Source organism: Nansenia antarctica, assembly GCF_963989245.1.
Source record: "Nansenia antarctica genome assembly, chromosome: 13".
Lineage (NCBI taxonomy): Eukaryota > Metazoa > Chordata > Actinopteri > Argentiniformes > Microstomatidae > Nansenia > Nansenia antarctica.
Window position 1 is genome coordinate 10,710,282 of NC_137683.1, and position 25,553 is coordinate 10,735,834.

At 42.8% G+C, this 25,553-nt stretch overlaps 1 protein-coding gene across 1 annotated transcript; it reads right to left on the bottom strand.

Annotated features, from left to right (window-relative positions):
- Positions 1 to 19,317: 19,317 nt before the first annotated feature.
- On the bottom strand, positions 19,318 to 24,042 carry LOC308169310 (uncharacterized protein; the record flags this gene model as incomplete). The annotated part of the gene is made up of 3 exons (XM_080543996.1): positions 19,318 to 19,325; positions 21,859 to 21,978; positions 23,766 to 24,042. 3 exons carry the CDS (start codon positions 24,040 to 24,042, stop codon positions 19,318 to 19,320), a joined length of 405 nt encoding a protein of 134 aa, XP_080400122.1.
- Between the last annotated feature and the right edge of the window lie 1,511 nt (positions 24,043 to 25,553).

Sequence of the window (25,553 nt, forward strand, 5' to 3'; positions counted from 1 at the left end):
GGTTTCAGCCTCAATTGTCTATGAATTTGTCCAGCTTCTGCAGGGGGCATAGAAGCTATGGATTACACCTTGAACAAAAGGGCAAGTAGGACATACCAGCTGTCCATGTCTTCTTAGACCTGAGTCAGACATACCAGCTGCCCATGTCTGATGGGTCTCTTTAGAGTCAGATGGGTCTCTCACCTGTTGGAAGGTCTTGGTGGTGAAGCGGAGGTCTGTCTCTGACTTCAAGAGTCCTCCTCCTCCTCCTCCTCCTCTCTCCGGCCCTCCCAGGGCGACGCCCCATAGCTGAGATGGCAGCCTTGGCTGGAGGGGTTCAGACCTTCACCCTGCTCAGCATCTGTGGGGCTGTCGGCCTCTACAGCCCCTGGCCAAAAACATCATGGTGCTGCGTTTCTACAAGACCATGAGCTAGAAGATACAGTCCTCTGTTCTGCTATAAGATACAGTCCTCAGTTCTGAGCTAGAAGATACAGTACTCAGTTCTGCTATAAGATACAGTACTCAGTTCTGCTATAAGATACAGTACTGAGTTCTGCTATAAGATACAGTACTCAGTTCTGCTATAAGATACAGTACTCAGTTCTGCTATAAGATACAGTACTCAGTTCTGCTATAAGATACAGTACTGAGTTCTGCTATAAGATACAGTACTCAGTTCTGCTATAAGATACAATACTCAGTTCTGCTATAAGATACAGTACTCAGTTCTGCTATAAGATACAGTACTCAGTTCTGCTATAAGATACAGTACTCAGTTCTGCTATAAGATACAGTGTAGAAGCCATTTCACTGTTTTGATATTAGTTTAGTATAGTTATTAGTTGTAGGTTATTATTGTATTTGATTATTGTATTTGCTTATAAGTATCAGGTGTTATTGTTTCCATATGTTGTTTATTATTTTGGTCACTAGGGGGACTTCACACAGGTTGACCTCACTCATAGGGTATTTAGGTAGGCTGCTAATGGGGTTAGGAAGTGCACCTGGTGGACATACAGTTTTTACCATCTAAACGTAACATCTCAGTCAGCTGCATGGATATGGAATCGTTTGCCTGATCTACTTGGAATAAACCAACAAAACGTGAGAATCCTTGTGGACAATGAAACTTCTTTGCCAGCATGCATGATGCGTAAGATCTTTGTTCTGATGGTGCGCCAAGTATTGGTTTTATAGTTGCAAGTAATTAGCCAATACATTAAGTAAAAACCGTATGTCCACCAGGTGCATGAAGATTCGTTCAAATAGACTACAGTGCCTTGCAAAAGTATTCACCCCCCTTGGCTTTTTACCTATTTTATTACATTACAACCTGTAATTTAAACATTTTTTAATCAGAATTTTATTTGATGAATCTGCACAAAATAGTGTTAGTTTTTAAATGAAATGAGAAATATATATATAAAAAAAGAATTTAAAAAAATAAAGAACTGAAAATTGGCATGTGCATATGTATTCACCCCCTTTGTTATGAAGCCCCTAAACACTTCTGGTGCAACCAATTACCTTCAGAAGTCACATAATTAGTGAAATGAAGTCCACTTGTATGCAATCTAAGTGTCACATGATCTGTCAGTATATACACACCTTTTCTGAAAGGCCCCAGAGGCTGCAACACCTAAGCAAGAGGCACCACCAACCAAACACTGCCATGAAGACCAAGGAACTCTCCAAACAAGTCCGAGACAAAGTTGTTGAGAAGTACAAGTCAGGGTTGGGTTATAAAACATTTTCCAAATCTTTGATGATCCCCAGGAGCACCATCAAATCCAGAGAATTGTATGAAAGCAATTGATGCATGTCCAAAAGCATTTGCAATTTGTTGGAAGGAATGAGAAACTGCTACTATGATTTGCACAAATGACGAAATGTTGTGGAGGTTGAACTAACAGTTATGAGAATTTTAATTCTGATCAGAGAAATGCACCAAAGCAATTGAGAAAAACTGTAACTATTCAATTCAATTCAATTATACTTTATTCATCCCCGTGGGGGAAATTCATTTTGCCACGCCACTCTCTAAAAACAACACATGACAACACAACATAAAGGACAGACAACAATACTGGGCCAGCCATGTATAGTATAAAAAAACAGTAAGATCATGATAGAAACATTGGTAAAATGATGGCTATAGCTATGATATTAAAATACAAAAAAAAGTGATGATGATGATTATAATAAATAAATGAATAAATACAGATTCAATTCGATACAAATTCAGGAGCCTTGATCCCGACTACTACTTTAGTTGCTGTTAAACAGTCTTAGAGCAGCCGGGATAGATGATTTTTTTATAGCGCTCCTCTGCGGCGGCTGCTGGTTTGCCCAGTGAGGACATGATGGAGGGGGTGGTTGGGATTGTCCCTGATGGACAGCAGCTTGCTCCTCGTCCTTCTCTCCACCACCATCCCCAGAGAGTCCAGACTCCTTCCCACCACTGAACCCGCCTTTTTCACCAGCTTGTCCAGCCGTCTGGTGTCCCTCTTTGAGATGTTTCCACCCCAGCAGACTGCAGCGTAGAAGAGAATGCTGGCCATGACAGACTGGTAAAACATAGCCAGCATCTCTCCACACACTTCAAAAGACCACACCAGAGAGCCAGCTCTGGCCTTTCCTGTAGAGTGCATCTGTGTTGGCGGACCAGTCCAGTTTGTCGTCCAGATGCACCCCCAGGTACTTGTAGGTCTTCACCACCTCGATATCCTCGCCCCGGATGTTAATGGGCAACCGAGGTGGCTTAGACCTGCGGAAGTCAATAAGGAGCTCCTTGGTCTTGGTTGGATTGAGGAGCAGACCATTCCTCTCGCTCCAGACGCTGAAGGCTCCTGTCAGATCCCTGTACTCCCCCTCCCGTCCATCCCTCACGCACGCCACTATGGCTGTATCGTCAGAGTACTTCTGTATGTGGCAGGACTCTGAGTTGTAGTTGAAGTCTGACGTGTACAGGGTGAACAGGAAGGAAGCCAGCACAGTTCCCTGCGGAGCCCCGGTGTTGCTCACTACTGTGTCCGAGACACAGTTTCCCAGCCTGACTGACTGTGGCCGTCCGGTGAGATAGTCCATGATCCAGGATGTAGTGGAGGGATCAACCCCCATACCTGAAAGCTTCTCTCAGAGTAGAAGAGGCTGGATGGTATTAAAGGCACTTGAGAAGTCGAAAAACATTATCCTCACATGACTTCCTGGCTCATCCAGGTAGGTGTAAGCACGATGAAGGAGGTAGAGGACAGCGTCATCCACACCAACTCTTTCCTGGTACCAGAACTGCAGGGGATGGCGTGCATGTTCAGTCTGTGGTCTCAGATGTCTCAGAAATCTGTAAACAACAGAAACATGACTTGGGCAATTAGTTTATCTTTTGACCAGCTGGTGTCACATGTATTTAATGACGTCTGATGAACGTATTCCAGCAGCCACATGCAGACACGTTCAACACTGTCACCAGTAGATGGCGCTCTACAGCAACGAACTTCAATCAGTGTCAGAGAGGGACATGAAATAACAAGCACACATTCAATACATCAGGTTATTGATACATCAGGTTATCAACACATCAGGTTATTGATACATCAGGTTATCGATACATCAGATTATCGATACATCAGGTTATCAATACATCAGGTTATTGATACATCAGGTTATTGATACATCAGGTTATCAATACATCAGATTATCAATACATCAGGTTATTGATACATCAAATGATCAATACATCAGGTTATTGATACATCAGGTTATCAATACATCAGGTTATTGATACATCAGATTATCAGGGTAATAATAGTCATGTGCAGAAACATCTGTCCATATCTGTCCAAGAATCTTTCTTGTTTAGAACAGAAAACATCAAAACACAGACATGCATGGTAGAAGTCTCTCCATGGTAGAGGCAAGCAGCCATACTTTGATTAGAGTCGATTTCAAATAAGATTTTTGTGGATAAATGTCCATTATATTCTGACAGATTACATCTCCATGGTAACGCCATCGAGGTAACATCAACAGATGATCAGGAAGTGGTGGGCGTGGTCTCAGGGGGGCACAGGAAGTGTTCAGGACATGGTGACATCACATCCTCTCTCCTCCGATAAACATTTTAAACATTTATTGAATCACAGCAGCCACATGCAGACACGTTCAACACTGTCACCAGTAGATGGCGCTCTACAGCAACGAACTTCAATCAGTGTCAGAGAGGGACATGAAATAACAAGCAGACACAGTTAACTGTATAATTCTCAGCATTTTATTGTGCAAAGTACCAGACTCCACTGTTACCAAGACAAACTAATTTCTAGAAAGAAAAACTGAAGCTTCGCTTTCATGATAATCACACAGATTTCAACGTGTTTGATGATGTTTCTGTTGGCAGATCACGTTTTTCATGATCTTTTGAATCTTTTAGAATGATAGTATTAGAGCTGGGGTTTTTGTGGTAGCCTAATTTAGGAATAATGGGATCCAGGATTCAAGTTAACCATTTATTCAAGGACGGTAATGTAACAACGTGATACTCTGGTCACTTGCTAGCCTAATCTGGTACCCAAGCTATTCAACAGGTAACTCAAGCCCAACACTTATGGTGGTACCCTACTGGCGCGGGGTGGTACTACAGGTAGTCTAACAGGATATCACAGTTTTCAAAGCAAAAAGAAAGAAATATTGAAGTATTAAAAAGTAATTCAGTGAAATTAAATGAATAATAATTAAGAAAAAGAGTACTAAAAGACAACTGTTATAATATTATAAGGTATGAATATTGTAAAATACAAATGACAAATTCATCTTTGAATGAATAAAAATAAGGAAATATTAAGAAGCTGTATGTTAGATTTTTAGATTTAGAATTTTTTTAAAAGCTGTCCATGAAACTATTAACTAATAAATTAAACTAAGCAATGGAACAAGACATCTCAGTCTTCCAGCTGAAACGTTAGGAGGATTTATTGCAAACATAACAACATACCAGTATTCAGTCACACTCGGCTTCTAAACACCAAGGCCACATCTGGGTGGAAGGGGCGGTGACCACATGACGCAGGAGGGGACAAGGACATCTCAACTCCTACGACCTCGATTCCTCCTTCACTCTCCAGGAGGGAGAGGAAGGGAGGAGAGGAGAGGAGGAGAGGAAGGGAAGTGAAGAGAGGAGGAGATGAGAGGAAGGGAGGAGAGGCTGGGAGGAGAGGAAGGGAAGAGAGGAGGGGGGGAGGAAGGGAGGAGAGGAGGAGGGGAGGAAGGGGGGAGAGGAAGTGAAGAGAAGAAGGGAGGAGAGGAAGAGAGGAAGGGAGGAGAGGAAGGAGGGAGAGGAAGGGAGGAGAGGAAGGGAAGAGAGTAGGGGGGAGGAAGGGAGGAGAGGAAGGGAGGAGGGGAAGAGAGGAAGGGAGGAGAGGAAGAGAGGAAGGGAGGAGAGGAAGGAGGGAGAGGAAGGGAGGAGATGAGAGGAAGGGGGGAGAGGAAGGGAGGAGGGGAAGTGAAGAGAGAAGGGGGGAGGAAGGAGGGAGAGGAAGGGAGGGTAGGAGGAGAGGACGGGAAAAATTGAGAGAAAATAATCAAGAAAAGGCTCATGTTGTGTCACAACCTTCTCCCTGATCTGATCAACAAGTAAATATCCATACAGTATATGATGGTGCAGCCAGCCTTCTTCTTTAGGGCTCCTGTCTCCTTTAAACACCTCCCACACTGGTGTATGTGTTCTCTGGTGTTTCTTTAGGGATCCTGCCTGACTGAAACTCTTCCCACACTGGGAGCAGCAGAATGGCTTCTCTCCTGGGTGTATTCTCTGGTGTTTCTTTAGGTGTCCTGCCTCAATAAAACTCTTCCCACACTGGGAGCAGGGATTTGGCTTCTCTCCTGTGTGTATTCTCTGGTGTTTCTTTAGGGATGCTGCCTGACTGAAACTCTTCCCACACTGGGAGCAGCAGAATGGCTTCTCTCCTGTGTGTATTCTCTGGTGTTTCTTTAGGTTTCCTGCGAGACTGAAACTCTTCCCACACTGGGAGCAGCAGAATGGCTTCTCTCCTGTGTGTGCTCTCTGGTGTTTCTTTAGTTCGCTCATACAACCAAATCTCTTTCCACACTGAAGACAAGAGTGAGTCTTCTGTCCTCCTTGAGTCTGTGATTGTGATTTAAGGTGAGTTGGACAAATGAAACTCTCACTGCAATCTAAACAGTGGTGATTCTTCTGTCTTGAGCTCCTCCGTCTGTGTTGTTTATGGCTTCCTGATGCGGTGGAGCTGGGCTCCATGTCTGAGTCTGGGTTGGAGCTCTCTCCTGTAAGAATAGGAACATATACAGGATTCGAAACAACATGAGAACAAGTGCTGCTTCCATAGACTCAGCAGTGCCAGAAGTAACACCACATCTCTGGAGTCTGCACTCGCTGTGGGAACATGAAGTGTTCAGAGTGTTACAGAGATATTACAACAAATGGATACCTTATCAATGTTTTATCATTAACAATTGATTTAAAGCATATTCGCTCAAACGGAGACAGAATCCATGTTTAACGTTTCAGTTTAAGAGTATTCACGTTGTACCTAGTTTAACTGTCACTCACTGTCTTGCTCAACAGTTGTAATTCCATGATCAGTCATAGAAGTTAGAGAAATTGTAACAACTTTAGTTTGAATGAATCAACAACTGCTATGGAGGAAATCGTGGGGGAAATACAAATTAAAATAAATGTCTGATTGTATACACCGCTAAATATCTGCCAGCGCCCTTTGAACTATTCATTAATCTGGCCTGGCTTTCGCCAAACACAGAACATGAACTCACCATCCTCACCATCTGTGTCCACCAATCCATCTTCTCCTTGCTCTTCTTTCATCATGACATCTTCATCCTCCACTTCCTCTTCTTCTTCTCCTTCCTCTCCTTTCACAACTTCACATCCTCTTCCCTCTTCTTTCACCATCACATCTTTAATCTCTTCCTCCTCTTCTTCTTCTTTCACCATCACATCTTTCTTTTCTTCCTCCTCTCCTCTAACCTCCTCCTCTTTCACCATCACATCTACCATCTCTTCATCCTCTCCTCCTTCTTCCTCTACTTCTTCTTTTACCATCACATCTTTAATCTCTTCCTCCTCTTCTTCTTCTTTCACCATCACATCTTTCTTTTCTTCCTCCTCTCCTCTAACCTCCTCCTCCTCTTTCACCATCACATCTACCATCTCTTCATCCTCTCCTCCTTCTTCCTCTACTTCTTCTTTTACCATCACATCTTTAATCTCTTCCTCCTCTTCTTCTTCTTTCACCATCACATCTTTCTTTTCTTCCTCCTCTCCTCTAACCTCCTCCTCCTCTTTCACCATCACATCTACCATCTCTTCATCCTCTTCTCCTTCTTCCTCTACTTCTTCTTTCACCATCACATCTTTCACCTCCACTCCCTCCCCTCCTTCCTCCTCTTTCACAACCATGTTGACTTCCAGTGTTTGACTGCAGTATTCCAGCTTCACGGCCACCATCTTTGGACCCCACGTTGTGCTTTTCTGGACTGAAGAACCACAGCAGGAACTCTGTGGACTTGGGTTCAGAAACAGTAGCTGTGAGGTGGACCTGTGTATAGAAAACAAATGAAGCACAAACAGTCACAGATAAATTTCACATTTTGTTCAGTAATTTCACCAATATAGATACAAATATATAGATATACATTATACCTATATACAGTAAAACTAACAAACGTATATATTTATATATTTGTGCCCATTTACACTAATCAAGAAGCTGAAGAACAAATAATAAAATAGGAGCGTTTTCCATCGTGCACATACCTATTCAGATGGTAGTCTTAGGGCCAATCCCAATTCACCCCTATGGCTTGATTTGCGCGTTCACGTTTAGGGGGAGGTTTATCCCAATTCATATTTCATCGAGCCATGGCTTCATTTCGAGGGCTAACTATGACTTCATTTCGAGCGATTTCAGGACCAGACTAGCTTCCAAGCCATAGGGGTACGCTACCCCTTGATTCCAGGATGCATTGCGAATCATCTACAGACATGTTATGTCGCTCTATTCAATGCGGAAATGTCATTTTACTTTCTCTGTAATTACTTATTAATAAAGATTTGAAAAATTATGATAACCATCTTATTGTCTTAGTTTAATGTCATTACAATGCATTAGACCTTTTATTTATAACAAGCATAACCAAAAAAACGCTTTTATGTCGGTGCTGTGTCTAACGTTACAGTAACGCAACGCTGCATGACAGTCGAGCATTTCAGAGATGTACAATCATGAATCAATTATTACCTGTGGCGTTTGACAGCGGATGATGGTACACATATGTAAAGTTATCTATCAAACGTTAGTTTAATGTCATTACAATGCATTATAGACCTTTTCTTTATAACAAGCATAACAAAAAAATCACTTTTATGTCGAGGTGCTGTGTCTAATGTTACAGGCTGATTTGTGGACAGCATATGACATATTTCCATGTCTAATGTCTGATGTCTAATGTCTGATGTACTAATGTCATTTCAATGCATTATAGACATTTTCTTTACAACAAGCATAACAAAAAAAATCGCTGTTATGCCTGATCACTTCCATTAGACTACTAAAGCAAGACACCGGAGCACTCATATCTGCACGTTTGTCACAGGCTGACAGTCACCCTGTTCCTCTGCCCCGGCAACTGACCCATAGAAATGTGCGCGATTAACATTTCAGAGATCTACAATCATGTTTATTTAGAAATAAATTGTGGTGTTTGACAGCGGATGATGGTAGACATATTTAATGTAAAGTTATCTATCTAAAGTTATCTATCCACAGGCTGATATGTGCATGATAGGCGCGAATTCCACCCCCTCCCCCCCTTGGTGGTATAAATTGTATTGCGGCATACCAAAACAACTCGCAATCTAATCCGAACAGCTGTTATTATGTAATATTATCGATGGATGTGACATTTTTGATGGAGGGCAGTGAGCGGGAGACTCATCAAGGACATGTAGTTAATTAATGCAGTGGACAGCGGCTGTTTCTCCAGCGTTCCTGTCACTTCGGATTTCGGAACGTCAATAAATATGTAAGTCATGCATTTTTCCATGTTTCCCTTTGATGGCATATGACGCCGTAAATTTAACTAAAGTTCAGCCGCGAAGTTGTTGCACTGTTGTCCTAAATCAGTGCAGACTGGCAGGGTAGGAGCACAGGTTTCATACAGGTTAAAGCGCCGTTATTCTGTCATGGTCTGATAATGAAGCATTGTTCTTTTTTATTTGATGACTTGTTTGATCGATTGATAGCATACAAGTGAAGTTGTGAATGAGTCGAGAGCGTCAATGCTTTTCTACGATACTACTGATGACGTATCAGTCTTGAAGGGTTGTCCCATTTCATAGGGGTGGATTTCAACCCCGACGGCTTGTGGCTCTGTTCGAAGGCCTTGGCTCGAAATCGAGTCACACTCGAAAACGAGCCATAGGGGTAGAAAAGGGAATCGGGATTGGGCCTTATTCTAACGCTACCACTGGGTATGGCAACACCACAAGGACAAAAGAACGCGCAGACCTGCAGTACACCCAAACTCCAAGGGGGGCGCAACAACAACCAGGGCTGCTCAAGCACAGCGAAACTCATCCACATTCACCACAACTCAACATCCATTCCCAACTCTGTTACATTCATTCCATTCCATGTTCACACAAATGTAGCTGTGTTGTACCATTAGATCGTCATTCTATCTATTTCAAAACAACCGCTTCCTGCCTACTTGTCCCAGAATGCATTGCATCGTGCTTGCTGCTTACGTCAGAGGCGCAAGCTATGGAGGCTCCATGAGAACTTCACATCCTTTGACAAACATGGCGGGATGGAAGGATCTTGTAACTTCGGCAGCAAACAATGGCAGCATTTGAAATAGTTTAGTTTATGTTCAACTGGAAAAGGTAGTGAGCTCAGATTTTCGTGTTCTGACTTTGCAATCCACGGCCTCTCACGAGTTGCACAAAGGACAGATGAAAGCGTGTTTGTTGTTGGGCTTTCTTGCGGAATGTTGATATGAAAATCTAAATAATCAGCAGAACATGTGTTTGTTCCGTGGTGTATTCCGGTAAAAAACGGATCAAACAGATACAACATCTCTTCTGATTAGTATGTTGACCTCATTTAAACTTTCCTCAAGAAACAACCACCATTACGAGACGAATGAAACGGGAGCGTACCTATGTTCCCCGGGTCCTATGTTCCCCGGGTTCTATGTTCCCCGGTTCCCCGCTTCCGAAAAAGGGTTCTATGTTCCCCGCTTCCGAAAAAGGGTTCTATGTTCCCCGCTTCCGAAAAAGAGTCCTATGTTGCCCGCCTGCCGTTGTGTCAAGCGACCCCAGGTGTCGTTATGTGGTACTGCATGAGAGTTTTTTTTTTTTTGGGCCATTTAGCAGACGCTTTTAATCCAAAGCGATTTACAATTACGAATTACAGGGACATTCCCCCTGGAGTAACTGAGGGCTAAGTGCCTTACTCAAGGGCACACTAGTAGTGGTGTGGTTTCAGGCGGGATTTGAACTCACAACCTTCCGATCACAAGTCCAACTCACTATCCACTAGACCACCACTAGACCACCCAGAGTTTGACGTGCGACCCCCGGTGTCGTTATGTGGTACTGCATGAGAGTTTGACATGGGTCTTAAGATGTCTTGGAAATATGAAGAACACAATGAATGTCATAGTATTGTCTCAGCATTTCATTATTTAAAAAACAACATACACAAATACATAATCATACTGTGGATTACTAATTGATAAAGACATTTACAGGAAATTGCAGGAACTATTATATATAGGAACAAAATTATTATGTGTACAACATTATTATATGAACAAAATGATTATATGTACAAAACCTTTTGTAGGTAGGACACTATTGGACCTCGGCCCAAATCTAGTACTGAACCTGACCCCCCATGCTAAACCATTTGGAAGTACAGTATACTAGGACTCCAATTCAGACACACTGGGGGGATGTCACAAATCTACTAACTCTAATCAGCCTGGTCTCACACTGCAGACGGCAGAATTCGACGTTTATGGACAAACGTCGAATTCTGACGTGAGATTGGGGTAGCTCGTTCTGATAGCGCAGGGGTGCGCCTGTTATGTGCGCCTGTCGGGGCTTCTCTCGGGATTATTCCATTTTGAATTGGAAACCCTATGGTTACCCTAACCCTAACCCTAACCCTAACCTTAACCCTAACCCTAAATGTGGCCTAACTAATTAATGCAAGTGCAATTCAAAATGGAATAATCCCGAGAGAAGCCCCGACAGGCGCACATAACAGGCGCACCCCTGCGCTATCAGAACGAGCTACCCCAATGTCACGTCGGAATTCGACGTTTGGATGCGATCTCACGTCAGAATTCGACGTTTGTCCATAAACGTCGAATTCTGCCGTGTGAGACCAGGTTGCTCTAATTATTTAAAATACAAATAAATAAATAAACAAGAATGTGTTGTGTAACAACTCCCCCAAGATTCCCCTCCACCACAGAGAGACTAAACTGTCCTTCTGAAAGAGACTACACTGACATCCTCCATCCCAGACAGACTACAATGACACCATCACAGTGTGACATGGGAGAGTCAGGTAGCATGTGTTCCTGATGTTGTGGACTACTCTTTTATCAACAATTTCACAGTATTGCCCATTGGTGGCAGTTGACTTCATACCTATCCCAACAAGTTGGCGTGGTTCCCAAAAACATTTATGATGATGGAACAGGAGGGTGTCAGTGATGGCTGAGGGTGGGAAGAGAAGCTTTGCTCCCTCCTTGTACTCTTCACAGCCTGTCAGGGGATCTTCTCTGTGGAGTGGCAGGAACACGGTCCCTTCAAACAGGAGCTGTGGATTCTCTGAAAATAAAAGACATCAAGTATTAAGGTAGGCTATAGATTCCCATCAATATTTTTTATACAAGGTCTTTCAGTAAGACTATTTTACCTGACATGGTAGCCCATATGCCTGTGATTTTCACCGGTTGCCTGTGGTTCCTGTCTTCACCAAGTAGGGTTGGGTTGAGTTGGGTTGGGGTTGTCTCCACAAATGACCCAACTCTGATAGTCTTTATATCAAATCTGAGAATGAAATTCAGTATGCTAATTATAAAAGGGGTATGCTATTGATAATAGCATATCATTATTATTAACAATAACATAACAATATTATTGTCTTTAGATAAACAACTAAAATAAAAAATCTAAATTAGATGCTATTGATACTGCATAGAAACACATTGATATAATATACTTGTATGTTTCAGGGGACAATGTTGCACTCTGATATTTAGTGTGTCTCTGTGCTGCTTGCCCAGCAAGAGGGTTGTCAATATTTTGGATGACAGGCTTTCCCCTTTTCCAAACCTAGGAAATAAAACAGCATGCATAATTGCAACCTTTAGTTTCCTGGTTTTTGTGTGACTGCACCCTCACTTGTCCTTTCTGTTGCTCTATGTTGCGCCCTTCTAGCAATGTGGAATGTGTTCGAAAGAAACATGGAGCAAAGTAAGTAAGTAAGTAAGTAAGTAAAGCTTTATTTATATAGCACCTTTCATACAAGAAATGCAGCTCAAAGTGCTTTACAACAGGAATAAGAACATAAAGTGAATATAAAAACATATACAAGCATAGAATGAATATAAAAGCAGGGAAAAACTGTCAAAATAAAAGGTAAAGATTTACATTTCTTACACACTATGTGATACATGTCATACATTCATACACTACTATATATTATTTTAGCCCCCTCAGTGAGTGTAGTCACGCTAGTATGGGACCTGCACCTGTGGTACACGCTACCCCACCCGCAATGTACTGCCCTCTCACTTGGTTGCAGGGTATTTCAACCGGGGCCTGGTTACCCCTTAATATCCAGGACCTACTGTCCCTTCCTTAAGCCTAACTTGGATCTCGGCGGGCCTGGTTACCCCTGAAATCTAGTATCCAGGAACTACTGTCCCTTCCTTAAGGCTAACTTGGATCTCGGCGGGCCTGGTTACCCCTGAAATCTAGTATCCAGGACCTACTGTCCCTTCCTTAAGCCTAACTTGGATCTCGGCGGGCCTGGTTACCCCTGAAATCTAGTATCCAGGACAGTAAAATATTTAAAGTGCAATAGCTGGCAAATGAGCAGTGGGCAGGTGCAGATAAGCTAGTTGAAGGCTATATTGAAGAAGTGCGTTTTTAGCTTTCTTTTAAAAATATTTAGTGAGCTGGCTTCCCTGATCTCTTAAGGTAATGTGTTCCAAAGCTTTGGGGCATAGTTGGCAAAGGCTGCGCTCCCGATCTTCTTCTGACTGTTGCTGGGAACCTCTAATAAACCTGCGATAGATGATCTTAGTGTTCTTGAGGGTGCATAATTGGCAAGGGAATTAGCAATGTACTTTGGGCCTCGCCCATTAAGGGCTTTGTATATAAGGAGGAGGACCTTAAAATCAACCCTACATGTTACTGGCAGCCAGTGCAGAGTAGCTAGGACTGGAGTAATGTGTTCTCTCCTCTTGGTTCTAGTTAGAAGTCGAGCTGCAGAGTTAACCATAACCATGTTGAATGTAAGTGTAACAATGACAGATCTGAACCAAAAATATATAATTTCATCTAATAACTAAATCTGAAGTATTACGTTAATTATTTTATATTGTTAATATAATATTGTCTGCTAATTATGGGTTAATTCATTCTTATCCTATCACTTCTGGGCCTGTGCGTATATCGAGTATAGGTTTAACTATGAGCCGAAACAAAAATTAACGAAACATCAAACACAGCAGAGGACAGGAGGGCTCTTTAAACAGGAGGGCTCTTTAAACAGGTGGACGAGTTGCCAATTGGTCCGGTACAGGCGCGCTAATGATGATGGACGTAACATCAGTCCAATCATGGGCGGGCACCGTGATTGAGAAAGGATTAAGAAAGGATTTAAAATTGTGAAAGGAGGAGACAGAGAGGGGAAAATGTTCAATGTCAAAATGTTCATGCCAAACTAATAACATTTAGGGCCTGATTTACTAAGATCCCAAATAACGAATACTAATTGAAGTTCACACACAGGGGAAGTTGTGAGATATACTTGTTATAGGCTATACTTCAAATAAGGCCCGCTATCTTCTACATTGGAAAGATCAACAATCCTCACTGCACACCGTTAGTAGATCAGCTTGCAGATGTAGAACCACTTTGCACATTAATAGGCCATTAATAGGCTAATAAGTTATAATTCTGTATTTTTGTTCTAGCTTATCATCGTACTCTAAACGATGCTGTCCAAGTGCGCCATCCTTCACTTTGGATATTCCTTCGTCACCTGAAGGATCAGCAAACGCTTTCAGAGGATAAGCTGGGGATGGCAGACAGAGGCCACACTCCCCCAACAAGGAGACGGAAGTGGAGGGAGTTGGAGGCCCGTCTACTGAGGCTGAAAGAACAGTATATTCAGGGCCTCAGACATCTGGCTTCGTACTGGAGGGCTGTCAGCCGTAGCGTCCGTATGGGCTAGATCTTTTTGATTTTTGCACATTTATTTGGATAGCACTTTGGCCTATGTTGTTGTTATTATAATTATTATTGTTATTGTTATTATTGTTATTATGTATGCACAAACATAGTTTAATTAGTTGGTTGCAATAAAAGCCTATATTTTGGATTGATATCTCTACTGTATTTATTTGATTTCGTTTGACAAAAATATAGAAAAAATATTTAATAACTGGTGTTCTTTTAGGAATATAAGATTTTCAATTCCATCTCGAAAATGATCTATCTAGGGAGTTATATAAAATGCTGAGACAATACTATGACATTCATTGTGTTCTTCATATTTCCAAGACATCTTAAGACCCATGTCAAACTCTCATGCAGTACCACATAACGACACCAGGGGTCACACGTCAAACTCTGGGTGGTCTAGTGCAGAGGTTCCCAAAGTGGGTGCCGCGGCACCTGTCCGGGGGTGCCGCCAAATCTGCTCGTAAAAAAAAAAAAGAAAAAAAAAAGTATAATATAAAATTATAATAATAATACATGAATAAACGTTTGTTTATTACATGTGCAATGGAGTTCATAAGCAAATAGAAGATATATTTCTCAGATTTGAAAGATATTAATTTACTAACTAGGCCTACTAGTTACTAACTAACTACTCCTCACTGAAGTCTTGGACCAAGCGGTGAAAATTGTTAATTATGTAAAATCACGCCCGCTGAAGTCACGGCTGTTCAGCACATTGTGCAATGAGATGGGGTCCGAGCATGAGGGGCTCTTATTACACACAGAGGTCCGCTGGCTGTCGCGGGGCAAGGTGTTATCCCGTGTCTTTCTCAGCGTCTTTCTCAGCGTCTTTCTTGAATCTGATCGCTGCGCACCTACGTATGCTGGAGGAGAGATTTGAGTCCTATTTCCCTCCAATGAACGAAGACTTCGACTGGCTCCGGGATCCGTTCAACCCCCTCTCATCAGCATCAGCCGCTAGTTTGAGCAGCAAAGCTCAAGATGAACTGGCAGAGCTCATTATGGACCGCACACTGAAGCTCAAACATGGTGAGCTAGGTTTGGATAGGTTTTGACTGCTTGTGGGACATGAATATCCATCTCTCTCAGAGAGCGCCATCAAGGTGCTTTTACCCTTCCCAACCTCCTACTTGTGCGAGCTGGCTTTTTCTTCTCTAGCATACGTCAAGAACAAGACACGCACGCGACTGTCAGTGGAACAGGACCTGCGTGTCGCTGTCCACTATCTCTCCCCGCATAAAGAGACTCTGCTCCCAAAAGCAGGCGCATGTGTCCCACTAATGCGCACAACATATTTCTTTGTTTTGTATTTCTCTCAATTTTTACAATTCTGTCATGATTATTATTGTTAAATTATTATAGTTGTGAGTTACCCGTTTGGTTCAGAAGATGTGAAATAATAATCTCAGAATGAGCATTGAAATGAGAATTACATTTTAAGGCATTATTTTAAGCCCCCCAAAAAAGCATTGTTCCATTGATTGATTATACAGGCCTTTGATATTTTATTTGTGTGAAGAATTCCCTCTGAGTCTCCTCCCATATTGTACAATCCTTGAGGGCCACAATTTTATTTTATTTAGCGATAGTTTGACTGACCTATGCATTCTTGCCCATCCATTACAGTTCATTTATGACTTTTATTATCTTGTTAAAATTCATTGGGGCAATACTTATGTATTAGATATAAACACACATTTTCAAACCAATTCATCGTGTATTGTTTTTAGTTTAAGCTCCGAGGCATTTTTTAAATCTTCGTAGAGTTGGGGTGCCTTGGAGAAGGGGGAAAGCTTCAGGGGTGCTTTGGTTAAAAAAAGTTTGGGAACCTCTGGTCTAGTGGATAGTGAGTTGGACTTGTGATCGGAAGGTTGTGAGTTCAAATCCCCCCTGAAACCACACCACTACTAGTGTGCCCTTGAGTAAGGCACTTAGCCCTCAGTTACTCCAGGGGGAATGTCCCTGTAATTCGTAATTGTAAGTCGCTTTGGATTAAAAGCGTCTGCTAAATGGCAAAAAAATAAATAAAAAAATAAACTCTCATCAGTACCACATAACGACACCTGGGGTCGCTTGACACAACGGCAGGCGGGGAACATAGGACCCTTTTTCGGAAGCGGGGAACATAGAACCCTTTTTCGGAAGCGGGGAACATAGAACCCTTTTTTTTTTTTTTTGCTAAGAAACCGGGGAACATAGGACCCGGGGAACATAGGGATGACCCCAATGAAACAATGCAATGCAAGACTTGGCTACGAACACGTTTTACTTACATTTCTGCGTTTTCACCAATGTGGAGATACAGGCGCTGCTCCAAACGGCCCTGTCGGTCGTCTTCTGTCCTTATATGGTCATAGAGACGTTACCTTGCTGTCTGTCCTTATATGGTCATAGAGACGTTACCTTGCTCTCTGTCCTTATATGGTCATAGAGACGTTACCTTGCTGTCATGTCCTTATATGGTCATAGAGACGTTACCTTTATCATCCAGAAATCACATCTCATTCCTACAAGCGAGCTGCATCGACTCACATGAGAAGTAGAATGAAAGTTGTTATCAACACGGTGTCGTCTTTTGATGACGTCATCGCGGGGTCCTTCCGGAGCTGTGTTCTGGAACTCCGCCCACTTAGCTCGGGTGAGTTCCTTCTAAATAAAATCGCCCACTTTAAACTTGTTTAAGCATTTAGAAATACTACATATGGATAAAGTCACCCAAATTATATGCTACTACATCTGGAAATAAACATAAATAAAGATGTAATCCTACTCTATGACTCTATTATTTGTGTTTTGAAGGGTTTATAATTCTTCTAATATCCTAATGACCATGATGAAAGACTGCTGCACTGCATAGGGGACATATAATGGATTGGAAACCTATAATCTTCCAAGGCTAAACATGGTTGTAGTAATCATGTTAGAATTGATTGATTAGAATACTTCGTATGACACCCCTCAAGTTTGAAAATCACTTGACTCATATTCTAGAAGTGTTTCTGAGTACTGAGTAATATGAATCAAGTGGATATGAATCAAGTCAATATGAATCAAGTGGATATGAATCAAGTCAATATGAATCAAGTGGATATGAATCAAGTGGATATGAATCAAGTCAATATGAATCAAGTGGATATGAATCTAGTTAATATGAATCAAGTGGATATGAATCAAGTGGATATGAATCAAGTGAGTTTCAACCTTGAGGGGTGTGATACAAAGTATTCTTGGTCCTTTCCTGCGTCCCAACAGTTAAAAGTGCCGCCTCTAGATTGCATAGGGAACCCATAATGGACTGTACACATAAAAATATTTCCAAGGCTATAAACATGATTACTACCACTGTACTCAGCAACACTTGTAGAATATGGATCAAGTGAGTTTCAGCCATGAGGGGTGACACACAGCTGTGTCTTGTCATGTAAATTCTACTAATTAACCACTAATAAAGACACACGTGAGTTGCTAGGCTCACAAGAATTGACCCATAAGGACACACAATGTGATGAAGCTAAGTCTCCTCAGGTTACTAACACTAGAACAGCCATGAGGGGTCATGACCCCTGTGAGGAAAGAAAAATGTGATATCTTTGCACTCGATCAAATTTCAGGACCCTCCTTTCATGACTTGTCCTAGATATGTGCGTTCTACCACCCAGTATCCAGTATCCATACATCAAAATCACATCAGGATAAGCTAGTATAAAGATATTTTGCAGTTTTCTGTGTTGGAGGCAGGCTAATTTACAAGCGGCCAACTAGTGAGTAAGTAGTAAGTAAGTAACGTTTATTTATATAGCAAAAAAATTGAAAACGACAAGAGCCGCCCAAAGTGCTTCACAGATAAAATATAAAGAGAAAAACAAGATAAAAGAGATAACATACAGATTAAAGAAAACTGATCAAATAGAAAAATACACTAAAAGCAGCAAGGTGCAGTACAAATAAAAGTGCACAGAGTGCAGTGTCGGGAAAGCAGGCTCACCTCAGGTCAAAGGTCAGGGAGAAAATATGTGTTTTGACTAGTTTTTTAAAAGCCTCAATGCTCTCGGCGGCTCTGATGTGGAGGGGGAGACTGTTCCAGAGCCTAGGGGCGGCCTTAGAGAAGGCTGTCCCCTCTAGTATTTATTCAACTTTAACATCAACTAGTGGTGGTTGTGTGTAAGTAGCAGCTTAGCATTGTAAAGAGGGGGTCATTTAGGAGGTATTAAAGGCACGGCTGTTCTAGAAGCTGGTAGAGGAGCAAGAGAAGCGAGACCCAAAGCAAAGCTCTGGCTCAGTTCTGAGGGGGGCTGAGGGGTCACTTCCCCAGCAGACAGCATCTGGTACTAATAACACAACAAGGAAGACAACAGGTTAGCACTTCTGGACATTTGGGATTTGATTTGATTTGTATTTGTCCCAAACACAATAAACATATAAAAACATAAAAAGTTCAGAAGATTTTTTTTTTATCCAACACAAATTCACCGTGTGCAATTTACACTAGCGTGTTATTTCTGTCTCAAAGCTATGTATCTGTGTATTTTTTCTGGTTTTTTGTGCCATCCCACCGTTTTGCTCCATGGATATGATTTTGTTTGTGGTTGCTCTTATCTTATTGACATGTATTACGTGTTCTTTGTAGAAGAGATAGAGAATAGACACAGACCTTCTTCAGGCATAAAGCAGTGACAAGTGAATGCAGGAGTATAAAAGGTTCAAACAACATCACTTTATTAGCACACAACACACGTGTCAAATATGTCACCTAAAGGCTAGATATCTGGGGAATTGTAGTCCTAGATTTAGTGGACTACAAAAACACGTACACAACTGAACTGAATAGAAATACAAACATAACACTGAGACAACAAACTATGAGTATAAGTAAGTGATGTTAAAACTATTGTTTGTTACATTGAGGCTCTTCAACCTTTAACGTTTCATAACATCAAAAATAAGAAAATCCCATAAAAAAAATAAACATCATTAAACAATCTGTACACGCAGGCTAGAGGCCAATCTAACAAATGTGGGGGGAGGAACAGTGTTGGAGTACGTCCAATCGTATGTCCAGAAAATAAGCTGATCTAATAGAAAACTGAGAAGTGATAGGATGTATATCTTAATATGATAGGATGTACACAACATCTCAGACTTCCAGCTGAAACGTTAGGAGGATTTATTGCAAACATAACAACATACCAGTATTCAGTCACACTCGGCTTCTAAACACCAAGGCCACATCTGGGTGGAAGGGGCGGTGACCACATGACGCAGGAGGGGACAAGGACATCTCAACTCCTACGACCTCGATTCCTCCTTCACTCTCCAGGAGGGAGAGGAAGGGAGGAGAGGAAGGGAGGAGAGGAAGTGAAGAGAGGAAGGGAGGAGAGGAAGGAGGGAGAGGAAGGGAGGAGAGGAAGGGAAGAGAGGAGGGGGGAGAGGAAGAGAGGAAGGGGGAGGGGAGGAGAGGAAGGGAGGAGATGAGAGGAAGTGAAGAGAAGAAGGCAGGAGAGGATGGGAGGAGAGGAAGTGAAGAGAGGAGAGGGGAGGACGGAGGGAGAGGAAGGGAGGGTAGGAGGAGAGGACAGGAGGAATTGAGAGAAAATAATATAGAAAAGGCTCATGTTGTGACACAACCTTCTCCCTGATCCGATCAACAAGCACATGTACATACAGTAGATGATGGTGCAGCCAGCAGACCCCCCCCCCCCTTCTTCTTTAGGGCTCCTGCCACCTTTAAACACCTCCCACACTGGGAGCAGTCGTATTAACTAGTGTGTGTGTTCTCTGGTGTTTCTTTAGGGATCCTGCCTCACTGAAACTCTGCCCACAATGGGAGCAGCAGAATGGCTTCTCTCCTGTGTGTATTCTCTGGTGTTTCTTTAGGTCACCTGCTTCACTGAAACTCTTCCCACACTGGGAGCAGCAGAACGGCTTCTCTCCTGTGTGTATTCTCTGATGTCTCTTTAGTTCACCTGCGCGACTGAAACTCTTCCCACACTGGGAGCAGCAGAATGGCTTCTCTCCTGTGTGTATTGTCTGGTGTTTCTTTAGGTCACCTGCTTCACTGAAACTCTTCCCACACTGGGAGCAGCAGAACGGCTTCTCTCCTGTGTGTATTCTCTGATGTCTCTTTAGTTCACCTGCGCGACTAACACTCTTCCCACACTGGGAGCAGCAGAATGGCTTCTCTCCTGTGTGTATTCTCTGATGTCTCTTTAGGTCACCTGCTTCACTGAAACTCTTCCCACACTGGGAGCAGCAGAATGGCTTCTCTCCTGTGTGTATTCTCTGATGTCTCTTTAGGTCACCTGCTACATTGAAACTCTTCCCACACTGGGAGCAGCAGAATGGCTTCTCTCCTGTGTGTATTCTCTGGTGTTTCTTTAGGTCACCTGCTTCACTGAAACTCTTCCCACACTGGGAGCAGCAGAACGGCTTCTCTCCTGTGTGTATTCTCTGATGTCTCTTTAGTTCACCTGCGCGACTGAAACTCTTCCCACACTGGGAGCAGCAGAATGGCTTCTCTCCTGTGTGTATTCTCTGGTGTTTCTTTAGGTCACCTGCTTCACTGAAACTCTTCCCACACTGGGAGCAGCAGAATGGCTTCTCTCCTGTGTGTATTCTCTGATGTCTCTTTAGGTCACCTGCTACACTGAAACTCTTCCCACACTGGGAGCAGCAGAATGGCTTCTCTCCTGTGTGTATTCTCTGGTGTTTCTTTAGGTCACCTGCTTCACTGAAACTCTTCCCACACTGGGAGCAGCAGAATGGCTTCTCTCCTGTGTGTATTCTCTGATGTCTCTTTAGGTCACCTGCTACACTGAAACTCTTCCCACACTGGGAGCAGCAGAATGGCTTCTCTCCTGTGTGTATTCTCTGGTGTTTCTTTAGGTCACCTGCTTCACTGAAACTCTTCCCACACTGGGAGCAGCAGAATGGCTTCTCTCCTGTGTGTATTCTCTGATGTCTCTTTAGGTCACCTGCTACACTGAAACTCTTCCCACACTGGGAGCAGCAGAATGGCTTCTCTCCTGTGTGTATTCTCTGGTGTTTCTTTAGGTCACCTGCTTCACTGAAACTCTTCCCACACTGGGAGCAGCAGAACGGCTTCTCTCCTGTGTGTATTCTCTGATGTCTCTTTAGTTCACCTGCGCGACTGAAACTCTTCCCACACTGGGAGCAGCAGAATGGCTTCTCTCCTGTGTGAATTCTCTGATGGCTCTTTAGTTTGCTCATACAACCAAATCTCTTTCCACACTGAAGACAAGAGTGAGTCTTCTGTCCTCCTTGAGTCTGTGGTTGTGATTTAAGGTGAGTTGGACAAATGAAACTCTCACTGCAATCTAAACAGTGGTGATTCTTCTGTCTTGAGCTCCTCCTCCTCCGTCTGTGTTGTTTATGGCTTCCTGATGCGGTGGAGCTGGGCTCCATGTCTGAGTCTGGGTTGGAGCTCTCTCCTGTAAGAATAGGAACATATACAGGATTAGAAACAACATGAGAACAAGTGCCGCTTCCATAGACTCAGCAGTGCCAGAAGTAACACCACATCTCTGGAGTCTGCACACGCTGTGGGAACATGAAGTGTTCAGAGTGTTAGGATACCTGTAATGGAAACCTGTAATATTCCATCCTTGATAGAACTGTGTCATTTAAATAAAAAAAGGGATGCACACAATTGAAATTTCTTGTCCGAAGCTGAATTTAAGGAAACATTTGGCCGAATACTGAATGCGTACCGGCAGTTTTTCATTTATTTTTGTACCATTGGATACATTAAATAAATGTTGCTTTTCATTCATGCTTTTCAAAGAAAGAAATTGTGAAAACTTCTATTGATCACTTTTATTGAACACTCCAGAAGACATAAGGCTTTACCAACAAAGCACAATAACTGAAAATAAATAAATAAATAAGAACAGCATTGCACTGTTTGATCGCGTCATCAAAAACGTCTACTCAGGGTTTTTCTGCCACAAAATGAGGTTATGACAGAGAAAGTTTGTTAGTCCTTGTTAATGACAGTAGTACCATGTCAGTCCAAAACCTATTGTTGACTGTCTGATTAATACAACTTTTCAGCAATTGAAACCCCTGACAGACTTCAAAATGAAGATGTGAAGATAGGACAGGAAAGTAAGGAGGAGTGGGTATATCAGCAGGGCATGGACCGGATTCGAACCCATGCCAACATGGGCATGTGTGTGAATGAATGATGATCATTTTGCAAATAATACATTAGAAGGAGCACTGACTAACGCAGGTATAGACTCAAATTGTCATTCTGGATAATGAAACAGCAAGCCAACTAATGTGACTTTCGGGATTTTTGATATGAAATAACGTTTCGACCTAAAAGACTATTCTGACAGTTGACAAAGTGACAAGTGCGCAAGTCCAGGGCTCAACATGTTGCTGGCTGGTTCCTTGTTTTGTCTTCACTAGCAAACACCAAAGCTAAGCTTATTTGCAGCACAGCGCCACCAGGGTTAAGGTTAAATAGTGCCCCCGCCACCACATGGGCGCAATGCCGCAATTGCAGTTAGAAATGACAGAAATCCACAGAGTGCAACGCTTGTCGAAAATACGACTGTCAGAGTTTTGACGAGAGCTGGAGGCGGCAAGAAATATGACGGAGGCGGCCGCCTCATAATTCTCTATGCAGGAAAAACCCTGAAACCCTGAATCCCTGCTACTATTCACCTGTATAACCCTGCTACTATTCACCTGTATAACCCTGCTACTATTCACCTGTATAACCCTGCTACTATTCACCTGTATAACCCTAACTCTTTGACTTCAATAAATGGAATGATCATTTAAAAACTGCATTTTCTATTTACTCAGGTTATCTTTGTGTAATATTAAAATTGGTTTGATGATCTGAAACATTTAAGTGTGACAAACATGCAAAAACACACGGAATTGGGAATACTTTTTCACAGCACTGTATATGCGACCTGCCTGCTGAGACCGCAGTAGACATGACACATATCAGATTCATATCGGCCGGCATGAGATTGAGGCCTGAATGGGATCTGAGAATATCAGAGTCAATGTGCTTGTTTACTGCTTACACCTGCATGTTACATAACCCATCTGTGCCATATGAGAAAAAACGTGAGAAAAAAATCAGAATTGTGTCACTTGGACCTGCGGTGTAAATGCAGCCTAAATATCTGCCAGCGCCCTTTGATCTACTCATTAACCTGGCCTGGCCTTCGCCAAATACATAACATGAACTCACCATCCTCATCATCTTCATCATCCTCACCAACTTCATCATCTTCATCATCCTTGTCCTCTTCATCCTCCTCTTCCATCACCACATCTTTCTCCTCTACTTCCTCTTCTTTCACCATCACATCTTCCTTCTCCTCTTCCTCTCCCCTTTCTTCCTGTTCTTCTTTCACCATCACATCTTCCTTCTCTTCTTCCTCTCCCCTCTCTTCCTGTTCTTCTTTCACCATCACATCTTTCTTCTCTTTTTCCTCTCCCCTCTCTTCCTGTTCTTCTTTCACCATCACATCTTTCTTCTCTTCTTCCTCTCCCCTTTCTTCCTGTTCTTCTTTCACCATCACATCTTTCTTCTCTTCTCCTCCTTCCTCCTCCTCCTCCTCTTTAATTGCCACATTGAGTTTGAGTGTTTTCCTGCAGTCTTCCAGCTTCACTGCCACCATCCATCGGCCGTGTGTGCTTTCCAGGGCTGGAGAACCACAGCCAGAACCAGGGGACTGTGTGGACCTGGGGTCAGACATGGTAGCTGGGCTGTGAGGTGGATCTGTGCAGTGGAAACAAAGGAAGCAGAAACAGTGAAGAGTATATTTCTCAAACAATACCAACAACAACCCCTAACCAGACAGTGAACTCTCTACTCCCTCCACCTGTCATTCTAACCAGACACTTAACTCTTCTAACCAGACACCTAACCCTTCTACAGGGCTCGACAGTGCGACCATTTCACTCGCAATTGCGACTAAAAATAAATCTGTGCGACTAGAGAAATAAATTCACGAGCACACTGTGCGAGTACAGATATTTATTTTTTATTTTATTTTTTTTTATTCTAAAAATAAATCTGCGCGAACCGGGAAAATAATTCACGAGTGAAAGATTTCAGCCCACTATTGAAGGCAAACTCTACTGGCCATGTGCAGCAAGCAGCAGCAGCTGAACAGCACGCTCACTGTGTGTCTCCCTCTCGCTCTGCTGAGGGAGGGGGGCGTGACGTCACTGGCCGCGCGCTAGCCATGTGCTTATAGCTCACGTGGCCCCGCAGAGGGAGGGAGAGAGAGAGAGCGGAGGAGGAGAAAAAGAAAAAAGGGTGCAATCGGAGAATGGAGAAGGAGAAAGAGAAGGAGAGGCAGGAAAGGAAATAACTGGACGATGTAGTCGCTTTGCCGGTAGAAAAACAATCATGTGCGCTTTATTCTCACTCTCTGCATGCGTACTAAGCAGCCTGGGTGATTGAGTCAACACACGCCGTGAATTCTGAATACTTTGCACGCTAACGAGCGGTCACTACACTACAATATTTTTTTTTTTTTTAACTACAAGTCCCACATTCCACAAGGCTGCGGTCCAGGACGAGTGGCAGGGACTGAAAATCCTGGTCAGCCACAATTTCAAGAACAAGTCCTACAGTGGCCTGTGGGAGACCATGTTGACAAAGGACCCCTACAGGCAGGATTACAAGGTAGACCAACAGTACTGAGTGGTTATGTATGGTATCCATCTGTTGTTGGTTTTAATAAGTTAATGGTAAGAGTTAAATGAAATTGAAAGATATCATATTTTCCCTAGAACATACTGGAGTTGGTGCAGCTTATGCTGGTGCTGCCCATTTCAGCCGCCCAGTGTGAGCGAGGCTTCTCTGCGCAGAACCGCATTAAGAATTCAACAAGAAGCAGCCTTGGAGTCTCCACCACCGAAGACCTGATGAGGATCAGCCTGGAGGGGCCTTCTGTCGAGGACTTCGATCACACTCCTGCCGTGGACCGCTGGCTGACCTCTAAGCGTGCCAGACGGCCAACAT